The sequence below is a fragment of the Styela clava genome, chromosome 3, assembly GCF_964204865.1.
Source record: "Styela clava chromosome 3, kaStyClav1.hap1.2, whole genome shotgun sequence".
NCBI classification, from domain to species: domain Eukaryota; kingdom Metazoa; phylum Chordata; class Ascidiacea; order Stolidobranchia; family Styelidae; genus Styela; species Styela clava.
Genome location: NC_135252.1, coordinates 6058435 through 6079199, shown reverse-complemented (window position 1 = coordinate 6079199; position 20765 = coordinate 6058435). Strand labels below are relative to the sequence as shown.

Here is a 20765-nt window from a genome sequence, read left to right as displayed (position 1 = left end):
ATGTCGCTATGTATTTATGCTCCGTCTCACGCCATTCAACTCTAGTTTATGCAATCCGTAATCCACACAACCGCGTGTTAGCATCCAGCCTTCAATATATCAGCCATTCATTGATATATAACATTTGTAAATATATTTATTTACTAAATTAATAAGCACACATATTCCACAACGCCTAATTACAAAAAAGTCAAGCATCCATTTTTGTCGGGCAAGTTTATTGATCAATTTTTAAATTTCTCTTTTTTTGAAGATGTGTTATTCTGTATGTTTTTTTTTTTCAATTACAATGAATGAGTTAAGTATGGTTATTACATGCCGCTTATTTCAAAGTTGTGCGAGACATTTTCTTGAATATTAGGACGCGATAACAATTATCCCATCTTGAAGAGCCTCCTAAAATTCATTTGCCTTGAACAGATATTAACCAATAATTAAAATTATTAAATATAAAATATGGAAAATATTTCATACTTCTAGAAATAAAAAAGTGTTCTGTTAAAACATTTAGTCACATCTAAATATCACAATACTTTGTACCTTCACTCAAATAATAAATGCCTCAAGCAAATGCCCCGCGGCGCTAGAGATAGAATCAACTAAAACTTGTGATTCCGCTATATCATCCTTGCGTTTGATATCCCTCGGGCCTTACAATAAAATATTTGATGTGAGTGAATCAGTCCTGGAATTTTAGCTAAACAGCTCGATTAGGCAACATTAGATAAGAAGATATGTCAGCTGTTTAAGGAAAACATAGGCATACGCTAACAGCAATCACTTTGACCGAGGGAATATTATATCGTTACCAGTTAGAATACAGTTGAAGCTGGCCTGAAAAAAAATACGTAAATTAGAATATTAAATGTAATTCAGTATAACCATGTGTTTTAAATCACCAGTCTGACAGCTACTAAATGAAGAATCAAATTTATCCGTAATTATGTACTGGATTTAATAAAATGGTATTCATATCTTGCACCAATTATTATGATTATGTTCAGGTAAATAATTTTATTTAGGACTATAATCCGATATGACAGTCACACCACGAAACAAAGGAAGCAAACTTGTATTTATTCTAGTTTGGATTGGGTGCGTAACTTGTAAATTATATGAAGTACAGAATTCGTGGGACACCGGTTTTCAAGTAAGTTAATTTTTTATTCCATGTGTCCGTTTTTAGATGAAAATGCGCTCTTAGATATTGTCAGATATCAGTGCCCCCTCCCCCCCCCCGTTAAATTTGGGGCTGGCTACGCTCCCGATTCAATCCTACCCCGTTTTATCTTATTCCAGTCAGAAAAGGATGGAGCCGATTATGTGTCCTACCACAAACTTGTTGGTTCTCGTAATAGGATTTCGCGCAAATGTCCCAAACCCCGAAATGCTGTGCAAGAAAGGTTGCAGACTGTTGTTCAACTTTATATATTGACAGCAAATATAATGTAATCAATAATCAACCAACTATGGCCATCAGTCATCCGTTGTTTGGTTAAACTTTTGATTAATGGTTTACTTTTTTCAGGGAGAAATCAATATACCTATTAAAAAAGATACAGAATTTGGCTGGAAGCTTGAAATTAAATTTCATAAGCCAATAGAATCGTTTGAGGTAAGTAGGCGAGTATCTTCAAAAGTTGCTGTGCAAGCACATGACCCAAACTGAATTAAATTTTGAAACACAGCTAATTGTGAATGTTAAAACCATGCGACAGATATTGTTAGTGTTCGCCATAAAGGCAAATGTGACGTAAAATCCATAGCTTGAATACCCATAAAGATAAACTGAAAAGGCTGTAAAATAAGAAACATACGATGACCTATGTGTAAAAAGGCATAACAGCATGAGACATCACAACAAAACATTTTAACGAAAATCTATGTGTGTAAAATGAAAACCAATATATATATATATATAATTAAGTTGTCAAAAGGAGACGTAGGCTGTATAATAAACAACGCACAACTTGCGGAAAATGTTTTCAAAGAATATTTAAACTGTTTTGTCAAAACGTGCTAAAACACATTCAAATATATTCTACTGTGTTTTATTCTTAATCCCTTTTTCAATTAATTTCCTCAGTGTTGGGTTGGGAAACTAAAATCTTCAGAGCAAGGAGAATTCGGGAGCAAATACGTTTACACCAATTTCAATTACAACAAAATTTTGGAGTCCGGGGCGGAATTGAAAGTAAGTAAGACACATTAAACAATCAATATATATACTGAAAATGTTTTCTGCAATCATATATAATTGCTTCGATGTCTGAATTTTTACTTTCAGCACCAAAATTATAATCTACGGTGACCTTAAAATCCAATCCTTCTAATTTAGGTAGAGTTCAATGGAAGGTTCATTGGAAAATCGGGACCAAAAGTTCCTCCCGTAACTATAAAGTTCCAGAACAAAGTTATCTATTCAGATTATTATGATATGGCTAATGATCCAGTAACTGTTTCTACTACCGATATTGTATTTGTGCTAAACAGGTGAAGAACGCAGTTTATTACTTATAACTTCTAATCCTATTGAGATAGACATGTATGGTCTTGATTTTAAAAGATATTATAGTTGGTTCGATGTTATGTCAATGACAAAATTGGAATCTATTCAATACATGGTTTTCTATAATAGAGTAAATTATTCAGTTTTTTCACACTTGAATTTCTGTTTGTGTATGGTTGTACCCAGTGGTAGAATTTAAATTTTTTGTCAGCCGGTTCCATCACAAATTTCAATTTTTCGGCCGGTTCTGTTACATGTTTTTTTAGTAATGCTAATCGGTACGCTGATCTCATAAAATTCTGTGATACGGTTCTATGTAAACCGGTGCGAGCCGGCAGGATCCCACCACTGGTTGTACCCCAACGTTCCCTCCAGAATAATTTGCAAATGACTTCCTGGGCACAAGATACAAAACAGGATGCAAGTCCCTCCCCAATGCTGAGGAGGTCATTTAGAACATATTTTAGGGGGAAAAAACAACTTTTGTACAAAGCGGCTCAACTTTCTGAAATTTTTGGATAAACACAAACAGAAGTTCAATACGTAAGCTACGATACGTAAGACTATATTTTTAAGTAACGCAATATTCCCAGTTAGGCATTGTCTTTCAAGTTTATTACACCCTAGTTGAAATGGCGGAGGTAGGATTTAAACCTGAGATGTGTAACCTACGATGAAACGATTTTCACAGTTCCTTCCCATGTATTCCAGTTTAACTAAGGCAACCGCATCAACTGTACCTCGGAACAACAATCGACAAACTAATAATGAACAGTCACCACCTGTTATAAATGAGGTTGATGTGGAAGATTCAAGAAACACGAATATTAACGAAATTAATAACCGAAATAATCAGCGTGTACAAAATATGAACAACGACGCGAACGAACAGTCAAGAGACAAAACAAATGAGGGCGAATCGAATACGTCAAGCGAAAACACAAATTTTGGAGATTACGACGACGATATGGGCAGTGGAGAAGAATTTTTAGGCGCTACTATTCCCCCAGGCCGTCGACCTGCTCGGCGAACCAAGTACCCATATATTAGAGCAATTCAAAAATCGTTGCTCTTTTACGAAGCGCAAAGATCAGGCCTCTTACCGGAAGATAACAGAATAGAATGGAGAGGAGATTCTGCTCTGAGAGATAGAGGACAAGATGGCGAGGATTTGACAGGTACAAATGTTATTTACTAAATGTTTGCGCATCGCGTTATGAGAATTGTAAATGGCATACGGCATTACTTGAAAACCAATTTAACTAAGTCAAGCTATGCTTGATAACTTATCTGCCTGTCTCTGTACAATGCTGGTTGTTTATTTTTATTTGCTCAACATTTCTAACGAATGAAAAAGGCAATACATTCTTTTTATACTTTTGTATTTGTGCACGTACAATTTCTGATGACATATATATATTATTAACAATCAATTCTTTATTGTTCTATTTTGTAAGACGCAAAGGTATTATCCCTTTGCAATGGACTAAATACAAGTGTTAAAGTGGTTGTACAATCTTCTACTATCGTTGTTCTAACTTCAGCTCTCTTGTTGCAGGAGGATATTATGATGCTGGAGATCATGTGAAGTTTGGATACCCAATGGCGTTCTCGATCACAACATTAGCCTGGGGAGTTATAGAATATTGGGAAGCATATCAGTGAGTTTAATTAACCTTCCATATTATTTCGGCCCGCGAAGAGTGCCAATTTTAAATGGTGTGCGGCCCGCGAAACGAGTTTTTAATTTAGTTTAATCTTAACAGCTACCTTGTGTGAAGCAATCAATGCATAACATTTTTGTGCCTGCAATCACTAGAAAGGCTATGTTAAATAAAGGTGCGGCCCGCGGTTACACCCAGATATTTGTGTCTGGCCCTTCTGTAGTAAAGGTTGCACACCCCTGAACTAAGATACAAGAATTGAATCGCATTGCAATCGTTTAATTATTCTACGAAATTATGCCAAATACAACACTATTCGAGTAAAATTTTTTTATTGTGTTGAGAGGTATATTATGTTGAATTATCAAGACGATAGTGTTATTTTAAATAAACTAAAATTTGTTCCCATTTTGCAGGCAAGCAGGAGAACTTGAAAATGCATTGAAAGCATTAAAGTGGGGAACTGATTACATTTTGAAGGCATATGTGGGACGCTACGAATTTTATGGGCAGGTAATATATACTTAAAAAATGGCAAATAATAAAGGAATTCATTTAATTTGGAACTTTCTTGAAACAAAACGTTGTTTAGTAGTTTAGTTTGAAAGAAAAACCTATTTTTGGGATAGGTGTATATTTACCATGATGATATGTCAGTTACGTCTATGCATTTTTGCGATTTATCCAACGAGTACTTACTGAACATTTTAAAATTAGGTAGGACATGGTGAAAAAGATCATAAATATTGGGGAAGGCCAGAAGATATGCATATGGAACGACCAGCTTTTAAAATCACGGCAGCGAAACCAGGATCTGATTTAGCTGCCGAGTCAAGCGCTGCTTTGTCATCTTCGTCCATTGCATTTCAACGATACGCTAATCGTGAGTAATGAAATTCCAAAACGTGTCGATATAAAATTAGATTTTCTATAATTTTCTATAAAATTAGATTTTCTATAGCCCAAAGCACCAATTTTTATTTTCGATGATTAACCGACTGATAACTTCCGAACCTTGAGCTACAGTTTCTTATCAGCTTAAGGCGGAGATACAAAATGTCACCTCCAACAATGATTTGGAAAGCTCTTTGCGCCTGCCTGGCGTGAATAGCGGGATTTTGTTAATAATTTGATAGAGTAAAACTCATTCTATGGTAATCTAATCTTTTTCACGTTGAGTATTTCACTGTCTGGGTTTCGTGCATTGCTATAAATATATATATTGTGTTTTGTGGATCAGACCCATGTTTGATCATTTCAAAAAAGTACTCTGACAATAATCTCAACTTTACACGTTTGGCACATAGCTACAACTGTAGCACCATTTATATTACAGTTACATTTTAATATATTTAAGGACCATTCGCACTTCCTGGATATCTTAAGAAGTTGCGGAATTCGGCAGAAGGACTTTACCTGTTTGCGACTAAATTTCAAGGCAAATATCAAAAATCTATCAAAGATGCCGAGACATATTATCCTTCTACAAATTATCTTGACGAGATAGTTTGGTCTGCAGCATGGTTGTATCGTGCGACTGGAAAAACCAAGTATCTACTGGAGGTATTTGCTAAGATATTTTATAACGATAATACCACAGAGATTCACATTCGGAATTTCAGTAAATTTTGTACGAAACTTTAGGGTTCAAGTGTTGGCATTAAATCTACTTTCCTTTTAAACTCTCTCACGTTGATTCTGTTTGAATGAAGGTTTACTATACGACTTTATCATCTTCGTTCTAAACAGTCCTCTTTTTTACAAGCCGCTATTCAAGCTAAACAGAAATAATAACCGAGTGCATACGCTTCTTGGTCTGTAATTTGCGATTTTTATTCCGTTTCCAAGTGACTGTTTTGAATTTGCTTTGGCAGAAAATATGCACGTTGATTCTGTTTGAATGAAGGTTTACTATACGACTTTATCATCTTCGTTCTAAACAGTCCTCTTTTTTACAAGCCGCTATTCAAGCTAAACAGAAATAATAACCGAGTGCATACGCTTCTTGGTCTGTAATTTGCGATTTTTATTCCGTTTCCAAGTGACTGTTTTGAATTTGCTTTGGCAGAAAATATGCATAAAATATATTTCATTCAGGCTGAAGGAAAATATCAAAACTGGGGAATGTTCAAACTTCCAGAGCAATTTATATTTTCGTGGGATGATAAAACAGTAGGAGCACAACTCCTTCTATCGCAGGTAAAAAGGTTGAAAAATGAGTCTCTTTCCGATGCTACAATACTAAAATAAAGGTCGTGCTGCAAGTTGAAAAGACCGGCATTGTAGCCTATATTCACGGTCTCATATTTCTATCTTCATATACTGCCCTTGAAACTGCACCATCTTGTACTTAGCGGGGATATTGTTATGAAAGTTTCTAACTGCCGCAGTTGGTTTTCAGATTACGAATGAAATGAAAAGCGCGAACTATTTAGCACGAGCTACATCTTATTGCAAAGAAATTCGTGATAACAGAAAGCGATATACGCGGAAAGGATTATTATTTATGGATGAATGGAGTCCTTTGCGATATGCGGGTGAGATTGTGAAACATATTTACATATTATACTTTTTTCGAAACAAATTGCAGTGTCAATATCGATAATTCATTGAACAATGGGCTTTCTTTATGTCGTAAGTTCACCTGATAATATATATACATGAGTTTTCAAACTATTTTACGTTTTAATCGTATATATGCTTCTGTCGAAATACCAAAATAAAATGTTCATATACATGTATATCGTGTTCCTATTTTTCGAGGTGTGTCCGATTACCGTTCTCAATTAGCGTTTGATAGCTAGTTTAAATAAAAATTAATGATCCCATGTTCAAAGGTGCCAAATTCTCAAGTGCATACTCAATTCGTCGATAATTATGGTTTATTGCGACAAATTCTTAAGAAATATACAACCAGATAGTTATTACTTATCAAGATATAACAGAATTAAATAAGTATATATATATTTATTTTTTAGCAAACATAGCATTCATATGCCTTATGACAGCTGATCAAGGTGGGGATTCGACGTTGAATTTTGGTTTTGCTCAGAAACAAATCCACTATATGCTTGGGGACACTGGACGAAGTTATGTCGTGGGCTTCGGGAGAAAATATCCTAAATTTCCACATCATCGTGGGAGTTCGTGTAAACTCAATGATCGATCGTATGTTAGAACATCAAGTTTGCAATTTGAAGTTTGTTTTAGCTTTTTATCTTATCCTCATTTTTACAAATTTCAGGTGTAACTGGGGTGATTTTAATTCAATGTCTCCAAATCCGATGATTTTACATGGGGCTTTGGTAGGTGGACCAAACCGAAAGGATGTTTTTGTTGATGAAAGAAAAAATTTTAAAAGCACAGAAGTGACACTGGACCATAATTCTTGTTTCCAAGTGAGTAAATACCGTACGACATATTCGCAATTTAGTAGAAGCAAATGTACAAGTTAAGACTTTCAACACGTACTTTGGATTTTTCGAAACCGGATTTTTTAATAAGCCATTTTAGCAACAGCACGCAAACAACATTATTTTTATACTGTATTTCAAATTTTTCAATTTTGATAAGCCAAGATTTGTAGGCGATAGGCTAATGATAATCGTGAACAATATTTTTAGGGAGCATTGGCTGGCCTACTTCAGCGTTCTATTATCGGAATCGAACGCCCGAACAACAGGTCGCATGAACCATGGTACTACAATATGCAGACGACAACTACAACCATCCGAACGTCAACAACAACGCTTGGCTCAAGCCCCATGGTTATGCGACCATGCTTCTATTTTTTGACTTTCTTGTGTATGCTAGTGAATTTGGGACTTCGATAAAAAGGACATTACCACGACGAACTCGACGTCATACTACAAAAAAGAGACGTAATACCCTAACAACGAACGAGGGAACTTTCTCGAAATGACCAACCCATAGTCCACAAAACAGACCAATATTCTATGATACTGTTATGAGAAACTCTATTGGGTTTAACAATGGTATAGCCTACATGGTTACTGCTGAAAAACGCACGAGAATTTAGTTGCAAATATACTTATTGAAAGTCGAACCGCAGTGTATACCAACCACCATTCCTTATGTACATAGCTTCTGATTCGCGTGTTGTTTCTAGTTTTACTTCCGTGCGTTTATATAATTATCTTATCGTTACATTTTTAAGTTTTGATAAATTATGAATACATAGTTTCTAGTTCTATTTGTTTAATTCATTCATATATATGTCAGCCACATTATTGCTTTTATGTTTCTATAGATGCTAAATATATATTTCTGCTCTATGTATGGTACAAGAGAGCGATGCTCAAATATACGAATACCAAAACCAGGCAATAGTCTATAACTCTATATTACCTTTTACAGTACCAGTACCGTAAAAAAACTTCCGACTTTGGCAAAAGAGTAGTACAAAAAAGGTCGAAAAACCACTACAAATAATTTGCATTAATTGTCAAGAGGTCGAATCACATGGCGCCCAGCACAGAAAGTTTTGAAATAAAAGTTATAACAGACTCATGCAATATACAATCTTTAGCCACTGAAAAATTGGTCCTGTAGTTAATGTGGAAAGCAACTTTTTTCATGCGGTAACAACAAGAAGAAAAATACCAACGAGAACAACGATCCATCCACTTGTGTCCAATAAAAGGTAATGCGTTTCACCGACTTAGCCACGAGCCATAATCCTACATGAGGAATAATTCAGCACAGAAGAATTGCTGGGCATTTATATTGTCGCAAAGCGATGCAAACAACATCTAGCCGGCGTACGGTTTACAACAAAACGGTATAACTATACCCATATATATATCGAAAGAAATTATTCCCCGGGAAAAATACCAGTATGAAAATCCACTTCTGCATAAAAATGCTCTTCTTTGCCGCCCGCCACTGAAGGTATTCAGGTGTCACCGGACTGGTCGGCACTGTACTCCTTATCAGAGAGACCAAGCCGAGGCCGTTGTAAGACAAGTTTTGCACGATTCCCACTGGGTATGTTCCGCTCGCTTAGCTATTGTATTCAGGCAATCTTGCTGGTATCTACCATACGGTAGCCCTGACACCACCCAACCAAAATACAATATTTACATGAAGTTAGGGAGCCGTACAAAGTCATTTAATCCCATACAACGCGACGTACCAAAAAGCAAAGAATAAAACAAAACAACGTGACGGAATAAGCACACAGATATATAACACAACGACTAACCTGTCATAAATGAATGATATTGGACCCAATTTCCCGACGACGACGGTCTGTGGCATTTGCTAATATACTATGACAAAAAAAACGGAACGCTTGGTTAAAAATAAAACTTTTGCAACATGCTATCACCTGCACTGGAGCAATTTCATATCAAGGGGAATTGGAATGTTGCTTTGTGAATGTGTTCTTCAAAGCTGCATAAATTTAGCGGTTAATTGCTTCATTTAAAAAATACTATACGATAGTAAGTAGTCAAGAATAAAGACTTGATAATAAAGGCATCTTATCATAGGTAGCAATTTACCCCAATATGCAAAGTGTGTAAATTTGTAAGAAAGCAATGTGTATGAATAAGTTGTGGGACGCAATGACTGAATTAGAAAGATACAACTGGTGGTAAATAATATTACTATAGCAGCACAACTTGAATTTAAGTGCCGATGTCGAATAACAGTTTCAGAAGTTCCACAACTATTTAAAATTCTGAGTAAATATTAGCAACAAACAGAAATATTGTTAAAAAAGTGCAGTCCTAAGTAGAAGAACATAGTCAGAAGAAGGTTACTATAATTCGAAACACCTATTTAAATTTCTAAGAGAAACACCAATTGTTGTTCCACAATTTCAATAATCCAGTGTTATTTACCACAATTATTTTTTTCCAAACGTTTTGGAACAATATTTTATACAATATCTGTTCAAGAAAGCTGCTATATTGGGAGCACCGAAAACTTTCCGGTTCGGCACTGACTGATTGATTACATGAATGTTGGGTGAGCAGTTGGGCATTAGGTTTGACCCATAGTTACATTCAACCACAGTTAAAAATGTTAATTGGCCAATCTATACCGTAATGTGTGATAGATAATTCACTGTTTGCTACTGAAACATGCAGATAATCATTGAGAATTCAATTCGAATTAAAATGTTCCATTTAACATTGGAAAATTGTTCGATTTTAACTAAGAACCCCACTTCCAGCATATCATACAGTCTTAAAAGAGTAAAGGCAACCTAAATTGGATTCAATGCAAGAGTACAAAAACAGAATATAAAATATTCTACAAGCAACCACACTACTGCAAATGACAAAGGAAACAGGAATTCGAACAGCGAGTTGTAACATTATCTCAATCTCAGAGATTGATAATAAGATCGACATAAGTAAAATTGGGTATGCAATACATGTACACAAAAAATAAAATTGAAAAACGGACAATTTTTCTGGCATTGGGAGTCTGGAAGATTCGTATTCTATATGTTTTTTGAGAATTTAATCTCTATGGAGTTTCATACATCATAATATGTTGAAAGTCAAGACTTTAAGTTTTCGAACAGGAAAACATTTGCTGTGATTCAAAAGTTTATCATGGTTTTGGCCAGCACAAGAGTCAAATTTTCGAATGGATCGGCATTTGATGGAATTTGTCTTCAGAGCCCTGCATTCCACCCAGGTTATATAATTCAATAAGATGAGATCCAATTCGCACAATATTTTCAATGTTATAGGCTAAAGTGAGATTTGAATAATATATTGAAAATTGAAATAAAAATCAATGAACATTTAAAAATGGGAATGTATATACGACACTCTAAATATTAATTCAGTACCCTCATAATATTACCAAGCATGTGCCATGAAAATATTTACAAATTAAATATCCACGAAAAGAGTTTGGGATCTTTAGAGAAATATCTGAAAGAATTGGAATTCTAACATATTTCCCCGAAGTGCATATCTCAGAGCAAACTTGCAAACCGATAAAAACACCATGTAAAAAAATGAGAAAGATTCAAAATTTTAATGTGTGTTTGGAAAGTCTGTAGGAATGTAAAAAATATTATAAAAAAAGGATAGGATAGTCTCTTTACGGACCACATAAAAATATCTAAGAGTTGGAAGTGTTAATCACCAGTTGTTTTGAGTCCTGTGCAATATATTGAACAATTCTATATTTCAAGGTGTAAATAGAGTAGAAAATAAACACAGCCATGTGTTTCTATTGGTGATATACTCAGTCTAACCAGAAAAAGTAACTACAATGATAACAGAAATTACTGCTTTTGTTGAAAAATTAACATTTTTTTTACAACAATATCGATATTTCATAAAATCTGGATGACTCTACTTTTCTTAATAATAAATATATTCATTTAGAATATTGAAGAACGACAAATATTGCAGGACAGAATCTGAATAATGAACAATTGATAAACACATATCTTTGTCCAATCGCACTAGCCATTCTTGTTGTGACTTTGTTTTGGTTCAAACATTGAAGGCTCGTTTAAAAATCAACTCCTTTCATATTTCAAGTAGCTCATGGACAATACTCGGATGAAACATTAAAATTATTTTGTAGTTAATTGGTATATGACATTATTTCATTGGATTTTACTGTAAAGCAAGTAAAAAGCATTTAGTCTGCAGGGCGAGTTTGGTCAATATGTTAAAATCTACTGCCTAAGAATATAATATAAAATACATTTTATATAATTAATGGGATGGCAGTCAGTACATTCATGGTTTTATACACATAAAGCAACATCAGTTACATTTTATAAATTGACAAAACGATAGATGTGTAAATTCGCAATATAAAAAAAAAATTTTGAATGTGAATATTGGTAAAAAATTAAGGAATTGCAGCACTCTTGATTTCTGAATCACTAAAAAAATCTCAAATCTTGAAATGACCGAGGACATATATTTTTGGACACAAAGTGGCCCCATGGATCATTTTGTTATTATGTTGTGATTGCTATTTTCTATTTAAGTATTTTTCTTCTTGTTACGAAAAAATTCTTTTCTTTTTAATTACTCCACCAATTGCTTTGACATTTTCAGTGGTTAAAGATTGTTGTTGTCACTAGAAGGCTATCACAATTATTTATTTCAAAAAATTTTTGTGGTCTCTATGGAATTTGTTTTTATTGTTTGTGAGATGATGTCATGAAAATTAAAAACAATGCACCTTGTGGCAGTTCCGTGTTTGTTGCTACACGATGGTGAATTTGGATAGAGGTAGGAAAATCAAATACCAATTTCATCAAACTTTTACGTACCTACAATTTAATCAGAAAACATGGGACCTGTCAAGCCGTAACTTGAGATAGACATTTTCTATTTATCAATACTGTATTGTATTTCAATGGGATAATTTCCAATAAATGAAAGATAAACGGTGTGTGGGTTATTGCCCTTAGTTCTAAATCCAAGAGTTCAAATTAATTGATTAATCAGTACTAATTACTAATTAATTTCTTACAAAGCAAGCATCTTAGCACAATATATACTAGATAAAAAAAAAATTTATCTTCAGAAACAATACAACTGAAACATATAGACACCAAAGATAATATAATATTTATAAAGAAACTTTTCAAAAAGTCGACATCAATCAGGCGGAAGTGATAGCAATAGCAAGAGATACGCTAGATTCTGGCAGTGAAGACACAACTAATGGGGATGTTGTGACAGTCAAAATATCCTTTCTACATGAGCTGTCCGATACAGATAATGCTGTTGTACTTGTATCGTCTGTATTGGTCGTCACCTAAAATAGCATAGATCAGATGAATTATATATATATTTATTATATTATGTATAGTAAAGACTTAATATATTAAAATGAGTGATATAAAAATATAAAACTTTGTACTTCTAATGTACAGCATTAATTTATCCTACATAAATTTGGTACCATACCTTCTAAATTTGGGTTCCAGGGGGAATAATCAATCTGAATGAATTGACTGTTGGCATAAGGATTATATTACCTTTCAAACTCCTTTTCTTTCCCAAAAAACGATCATTTTACAAAGGGATCCAAATAAATTCAAATATGGATCTAATTAGTGACTTGAAAACAACAAAGTTCGAAATATGCTTCAGTGTGACATTTTATTAAGATTCAAAAATCCACTCACTGGTTTAAATCTTCCACCATCATCGTCCTCATCATCATCATCTGACTGAGATGAATCTGCATCTTCTCCTTGAATCTGACGCATTTCAAAATCTATAGAAATTTAATATAGGATAGGAATTTTATATTTATCCTGGAGGAAGGTTGGTAGTACTACTCAATCATATGGCAACCCACAATCTCACATTAGGTTCTTCGAACCAGTCCATGCCAAGTATGAAAATGGTTAACCAGTTATTAGTCGCAGATGCATGGGCTTGGTGGTGGAGGCCATAACAAAACAATGATTACGTGAATCATCCTACAGCGATCCCCTCAAACATAATTATCCTCAACATGATTCGAATCCATGTAGGGTAATCAGAGGTGCAATGGCAAGCATGTTCCAAACACTTGTGCCAATATGGTAAATGTGTATATTGAGCTTCCACTAAATTGTTGATAGCAACTAGAAATGGTCAAAATTGGGTACTATTGGATTTTCCTAATTTTAGTTTTATTGCGAGTTTGAGGACTGTCTGTGTTAGCCAAGTGAATATACCCCCTGCCCATAGGCTAAATGAGATTTGAAAATGGTATATTGAATATGTTTTCTAAATTGTGTCTTGTTCAGCGGAGAAATCACTGTAAACTTGATAAATTGTAAAATAGTCTGAATGGACATTGTCCTGATATGAGGAGTTATATGAAGTCTGTTTTATGCCTGATAATCAGATGTCAAATGCTTATGACAAATTATCAAATAAAAGTATTTTAATAAATTATCAATGAACTTAAAAAACTTATTTTACATATTCTGACCAATTTCGAATGATTTGAATATGTGATTCGTTTCAGATATTCCTGATAGCAACTCAATTTTTTTATGTAACAATGCTTCGATCAAATCTCCAAAACATACGATCATATTGTGATTCTATATATATTCAATAAAATTGGAGTAAAAGATTTTCATTTTGAGACCGTGCGAACCAGTAATTGTCTGTGTATTATTATTAACAAACAATGCTTTGGTATGTAATTTCCGCATACCATAATTGCAAAACATATGGAAGTGGACAACAACGCTTGGTAACAAAGCTAATGTTTAATAATAAAATAATTGGGCCATTCAAATTACTACAAATCAATAAAGATACAATCAGTATACTCTAAGGCGCAAATGTCAAATGATTGTTAAATAATTTATATTTTGAAATGACCATTTATGAAATTGACTGCCCAGAGGGACATTGTTATTGATAAAAATAGAGATAATTATTTGAGTAATTTCTGTTTTGTATCTCCTTTTAGCTTGTCATGAACTAAAATAGCCAAATAGCCAAGTTGTTCTAAAATTATTCAGTAAGATATTTTGAGATTATCCAGAACAAAAATTTAAAAACAACATATGAGGTAAATATCTAAAAAAAGAAAGTGAAAATTCATCAATAATAAGCAGAAGAAAGAAAAATTTGATGACAGTACAAATAACATGAATAGTCATTTCAAAATTGAAACAAATACTTGGCCAATCAGATTTCAAGCTATTTGTTAATATATTGTATGATGAATGTATAAAATGAATAAGCAATAAAAAAGGAACTAACTTATAATGTGAAAGACTTTGAGGTATTGATAGAAAAGCAGCACAATTTTTGTTTTAAATATTTTTAAGAATTACAATAAATTCATCATTACATATTTATATTGCATAGGTTGCATGTTACAGTTTAATTCTTGATCAGTTAAGAATTTTCTATGACAAACATTATAAATAAACAAGTGTATAGGTAAGTTCGGTATACTTATCTATTCAAAATAAGTCCTCTATTTGTAAGTAATGTTGGTAGCTACTTCAATTCAGTAAGTGAAAATATCATGATTGGTTGTCAAAGAAACAAAAACTTAATTCAACTATGTTTTTATATTGAGTGTTCTCTTAAATAAAAGTTTACATGATGTAAAATTATTCCAGTTAAAGACCATCGAGGTTGGTCTCGATTGATTAACGTTTTATGGCTAAAAAACGCTATTCTTTTGATTTTAGCACCCAATGAATACAAATATAGAATTTCTCGCTTCTTTCCATAATCCAGAACAAATGAGTATATTTTCAACAAACTTATGAAATGAGTGAAACTATTTATTACTTAGGAATGTTTTTGTGATGTCATATTTTACAGTTAACTATTTTGAGTGTAACACAGAAATCACTGACGTCTTTATTCACATTCACTAGAAATTCTTTTATATATAGGGTGTCCTAAAATAAATGAAACCCACAAAATTGGTAATTGAATTACGGGGTTTCATTTATTTTTGGACGCCCTGTATTATATAGCAATAGCTACAAGGATATAATATGATTGTTATTACAAATGGGAATTTGATTACCAAATTACCAGCACAAGAACTAAAAGTAAATATCCCTATATATATTTATCATGTATTACAACACATTGATCAATGACTGCTTTTAAGTATTTTTCGTTAAAGTTAATTATGAGAACAAAAATAGCTTAGACTATAATATTTCAGAACGTTTCGAAAAGTCACTACTTTCCATCACCAGTAGTTAAGATAAAAGAGAATTAAGGGAAATCAATCTATCACAACAATCAAACTTTTGTTTGTTCCCAAGGCCTGGCTATAAGATGATTAATAATAAGATTTGTCCGGTGTCAATAAGTAAATATAAATATTGATTAAGTTTCTATCTTCAATTTTATTTTCTGCTTAATAAAGATAATGGCCTGATAAGTGACTAAAATTTTACCAACAATCCCAAAGGAATTATTAAATTGATAATTGCATTTAAAGGGGCTTTTGAAAAATTATAGTCTAAACATAGTTTCGGAACCATTTGATGAATAAGGAGTCAGCGACTAATACATTGCTTTATTGTGAAAAAGTTTATTGTACATACAGACGGCATCTGCTTGAATAAGATTTTATTGCTTAGATACGAAAAAAATTACATTTAGGCACATAAAAAGTAAAAGCATTTAATGGGAAATTTCAGAATACTTGTTATGTTTTTAAGATCCAATTTCATTAAGTATGGTAATATCTATAATTTGTATCATTCACAGATAACTACACTATAAATTTATAAAATCATCCATGGTCCATGCTCTAAAAGGCAGCCATAAAACACCACGTTATATGAAGCCAAAAACAAACTTGAGACTCAAATGGAAAGCTCTCCAACAAAGCACATATTAATAAGTCCCCAATTAATTGTCTGAGTGGGCTCCTTGAAATTTAATTGTTCCATAAGGAGGCTAAGCTAAGGGTACTGTATTGTACACTTTCATACTGTAATAGAAATTACATTCGATAATGTTTTGGGAAGTTTAGTATGAAAATGATTTTCTGTAGCCATTTTTCAAATAATTCAATCTTACTAATACAAACATTTTCTATGCAATATAAGCTACACCACAACAGCGTTTTGAATATAAATTGCCATATTTAAGCAAATGAGATAGACTTTTTGGTATATAGCAAGAATGGAAAAACAGAGTATCATGGCAAAACGGAAGCTGCAGCCTGCAGCATTTATGCAAATTCAAATATCAAAATAGTAAACTTAAGCTGTTGGCAACATATCACATATTCTTATTTAATATCAAATTGCCTAGAATATATTGTTTTATTCACAGTTATTGAAGTATCATACTAGTTCACTAACTAGTAACAATAAACAATCTTGGATGAAAATTTTTAATAATGCTGTAATAAACATCAACTTTCCAAATATTTGACTTATTTAATTTTCAATGTATTGAAAAACATTCAATATAAGGAGTAATGATATCTAAATGCAGAAGTACATATTAAAAAATGGTTATAGGATTAAGATATACAAAGCAAATTATGTTCCTCCATCACATTGCTAAATGATATCACAAACCTAATTGACTAAAGCAAGCAAACAATTTGTCAAATTTGTTCATATTTACCAGTAATACTTGGTTTCCGAACCAAAGAAGCAGATGTCTTCATCAATATAGATGTCTTCAATCGTTGCTTCGTGTAATCTGACACAGATCCAGTGCGGAATATTTTTCTGTGTTGAGTAATTGAATTTATCTTTCCTTCTTCAGGATGAGATTTTTCATTCTCTAATATGAAAAAATCGATTATAGTTTTTTATTAAACTCTAATATACGAGGTGTGGCTAAAAAGAAACGAGACTGACGTCACAGATTGCGCAACACGATTAACCATTGGTAATCAACACTTTTACAGTGTGGTGTAATATGTGTTCTTTGTTCAACAGCTTTTTTGACACAATATCGCAATTATTTTTGCTCTTTAGGAGCCATAGGTGAATGTGATTAATTGCTTGTTGAAAAAAAAATTGCCGTGCGAGATCTGATTGAGTTTTTTGGCGATAGGGGGTTCAATTGCAGAATGACGATTGAGCAATGAATTAACATTAAATTTTGTGTCAAACTTGGAAAAACGGCGACTGCGACTTTGAAGAAATTGTGTGATGTTTATGGAGATTCTTCCATGTCCAGAACAAGAGTTTTTGAATGGCACAAGCGATTTGTGGGATGCAGGGAGGATGTGGAGGATGATTCGAAGTCAGGAAGGCCTTGCACTTCCACAACTGATACCAACATCGAAAAGGTATCAGTTGTGAGTTCAGTTGTGAAAGGCAGTTGATTCGCAGCGACCGTCGCTCAACAATTCGCGTCATTGCGAAGTTGGAAAAGACAAAAAAAAACGGTTCGCACCAGTTTGGTTGACACTTTTGGCTTGTGAAAGGTGAGTGCCAAAATGGTGCCAAGGCTGTTGACTGAGGAGCAGAAAGCTCAACGATTAAATGTTGCCCAGTTGACATGCATTTTTCCAAGTTTGACACAAAATTTAATGTTAACTCTTTGCCCAATCGTCATTCTGCAATTGAACCCCCTATCGCCAAAAAACTCAATCAGATCTCGCACGGCAATTTTTTTTTCAACAAGCAATTAATCACATTCACCTACGACTCCTAAAGAGCAAAAATAATTGCGATATTGTGTCAAAAAAGCTGTTGAACAAAGAACACATATTACACCACACTGTAAAAGTGTTGATTACCAATGGTTAATCGTGTTGCGCAATCTGTGACGTCAGTCTCGTTTCTTTTTAGCCACACCTCGTATACCACATCTTTATAATCTGATACATGTCCAACTGTTTCACATGATTTTATGCAAATAGTTTTAAATATTCTAATAGTTTTATCCACTGAATAATTGATTACTTGCATGATATAAAAGGAATATTGATAAAAGAGTATTATCACTGAAAGATATTCAAAATTTCATATTTTTTTTTATTGAGATACATCCATACGTGGTGTTAGGTATTAGGGTAACCTTTGACAATGTAACTTGTTCCCATGTTTTCGGACAGGCATGGTGGGATGGTTCAACATTCAAATAACACGATTTCTTAGAAACAAATTTCGAAATAGGTGTCAAAACTCTGTGAATATGGCAAAATTCATATGCAAATATGGTTGTTTCCATAATTTCAATTTTCGTATTTTTTCTCATCGTTGATACAATATCATGAGATAGAAACTGAGATATCAATCCCGTAATGTCAACATTATGAAGCAAAAAACACCGATATTATACTTCACGCATGCAAAAATTAGGAATGACAAATGGTGGCCGTACATTTGAACCAACGTACATTTGAACCCATATCCGCAGGTTTAATCTATATGCAGGTGCTAAAACCCATAGGTTAGTATGGGTTCAAATATCCGTAAAACTAAAAAAAATTCCATAGGTGCAATAGTATGCAGGTGCAATTGTCATGGGTTCAAATGTACGTGGGTTCGAATGTAATGGAACCATGACAAATCTGTGTGAGAATACACAAGGATCCCCATCAAGCCGATAAGATGGCTGATTCGCTGCCTAGAGCCATGATTCACTTCATCTTTGCTTCAGGAAGAAGTTATACAACTCATTTATACTAACAGTTACTACTTATCTTGAAAATTGTTACCTGTGAATTCACTACTTTCGTCCACACACACTGGCATTGAAGTGGATCGAAAAAGTGGAGCTTTTGTTGACCTATTTTGTAACTGAAGATGCTTCAAATTAGGATCTTCTTTCAGTCGTTTATTTCTGTTATCTTGTACTTGTTGAGCATTCAATATCTTCCCTTGATTATATTCTTTTGGTTGAGCAGTTGTAGTTTGTTGGTGAAGGGGAATGTGAGAAGTATTAGTTATCTTTGTGTATACTTGATTTCCTGACTTAACAAGTTTGATACCAGATGACACAGTTTCGGAATTTTCATGTTCAGTATTTTGAGACTTTGATTCTGCAGACTCTTTTTTCAGTGACTGCTCATGTTGATCTTTTATCTCATCATTGCACTCAGCATCAACTCCATTGTCACCAGTTGATGACATTTTCTCATGTAATGGTATGAGATACCAAAATTTTATTAAAAATATGTGCACAGGTACCTAATATTTTTATCGTTGCATAATGCTGAAGAAAAGCATCAGCTATCACACTTACTGTTGAACTGGATTAAAAAGCAGTATAAAATTAGTTTTGAAGATTTAAAGAATGCCAAACCCTAGCTGCCTAGTGTAAATTTCACTTCTGTGCTTATATTTTACGAAACTTAGTTCTATTATCTGACTGCCAGACTGTAGGAAAAATATCTAACTGGAAGGAAGGATTTACATGTTTATCCCGGGAGAGAGGAAAGTTGATAAGACGGCTTAATCATATGGCGAACCACGGCCTCTCGTCCGGTTACCAGTTCAGGTCGGGTATGGGATTAGTTAGCCAGTTATTTGTTTTCGGAAGCATGGACTTGATGGTGAAGGAAACCGTAACCGACCAGCGGTTACGTGAACCATCCTACTGCGGCGAGGAGTCCAGCAATCCTCTCACACATGATCATCCCTGCATGGGATTCGAACCTGTGGTGGCGAGCGTATTCCTAACGCTTAGCACGATGCGCCACACCGCCGAGCCAACTGTACTCAGAGCAAAGCATTGAATCCCCTGACTCTCTAACTATTGAATAGTATACATTGAGCTCTTGGAACAAAATTGAGTACCGGTATGCCTTTGAATAAAATGGGGTCACATGCAGACATGGTTTCATTAGGTATCAAATCGATCCCAACAACAGGGCCAGCAAAAAGTAGAAATACAATCTGAAGGGGTGGAGGCTAACTCGCCATGAGGGCTAACCAGGGTTGCCAGACCCCAGCGATCAAAAAAAGCCAAACCAAGACATAAAAAAAGCCAACAATTTTACTAAGTACAAAAGCCCCATGATTTGTCAGATTTTAAGCCCTTGGCAACGTACGGTACCGGTCTTACTACTTACTGAATACAGCGCGAAACACCGCAAAGAGCGCGAAACAGCGCAAAATAGTGGGAAAACAGTGCGAAAGAGCGCAAAACAGAGGGAAA

General features: G+C 34.0%; 2 protein-coding genes across 2 annotated transcripts; one reads left to right on the top strand and one right to left on the bottom strand.

Moving 5' to 3' along the window:
- The first annotated feature begins 992 nt into the window (after positions 1–992).
- Positions 993–8516, top strand: LOC120343563 (uncharacterized). The gene is made up of 14 exons (XM_039412777.2): positions 993–1150; positions 1529–1615; positions 2087–2194; positions 2339–2493; positions 3221–3687; positions 4068–4170; positions 4590–4686; positions 4891–5056; positions 5531–5736; positions 6271–6372; positions 6575–6710; positions 7152–7341; positions 7418–7571; positions 7797–8516. Exons 1-14 carry the CDS (start codon positions 1037–1039, stop codon positions 8004–8006), a joined length of 2295 nt encoding a protein of 764 aa, XP_039268711.2. The 5' UTR covers positions 993–1036; the 3' UTR covers positions 8007–8516.
- A 766-nt stretch (positions 8517–9282) lies between these two features.
- On the bottom strand, positions 9283–19881 carry LOC120343564 (uncharacterized). Its single transcript, XM_039412779.2, has 4 exons — positions 19324–19881; positions 17271–17432; positions 13325–13416; positions 9283–12951 (listed from the first exon to the last, which is right to left on the bottom strand). The coding sequence occupies exons 1-4, from the start codon at positions 19736–19738 to the stop codon at positions 12796–12798; spliced, it is 825 nt and encodes a 274-aa protein (XP_039268713.2). The 5' UTR covers positions 19739–19881; the 3' UTR covers positions 9283–12795.
- Positions 19882–20765: the final 884 nt, after the last annotated feature.

Excerpts from the sequence above, each read along its gene's own strand:
- LOC120343564 (XM_039412779.2), bottom strand. The coding sequence starts at position 19,738 with ATGTCATCAACTGGTGACAATGGAGTTGATGCTGAGTGCAATGATGAG. Across the intron at positions 17,433-19,323 it reads CGAAAGTAGTGAATTCACAG|AGAATGAAAAATCTCATCCT; the intron begins GTAACAATTTTC and ends TTTTCATATTAG. Across the intron at positions 12,952-13,324 it reads ATGGTGGAAGATTTAAACCA|GTGACGACCAATACAGACGA; the intron begins GTGAGTGGATTT and ends ATGCTATTTTAG.
- LOC120343563 (XM_039412777.2), top strand. The coding sequence starts at position 1,037 with ATGACAGTCACACCACGAAACAAAGGAAGCAAACTTGTATTTATTCTA. Across the intron at positions 4,171-4,589 it reads GAATATTGGGAAGCATATCA|GCAAGCAGGAGAACTTGAAA; the intron begins GTGAGTTTAATT and ends CCCATTTTGCAG. Across the intron at positions 6,373-6,574 it reads CACAACTCCTTCTATCGCAG|ATTACGAATGAAATGAAAAG; the intron begins GTAAAAAGGTTG and ends GTTGGTTTTCAG.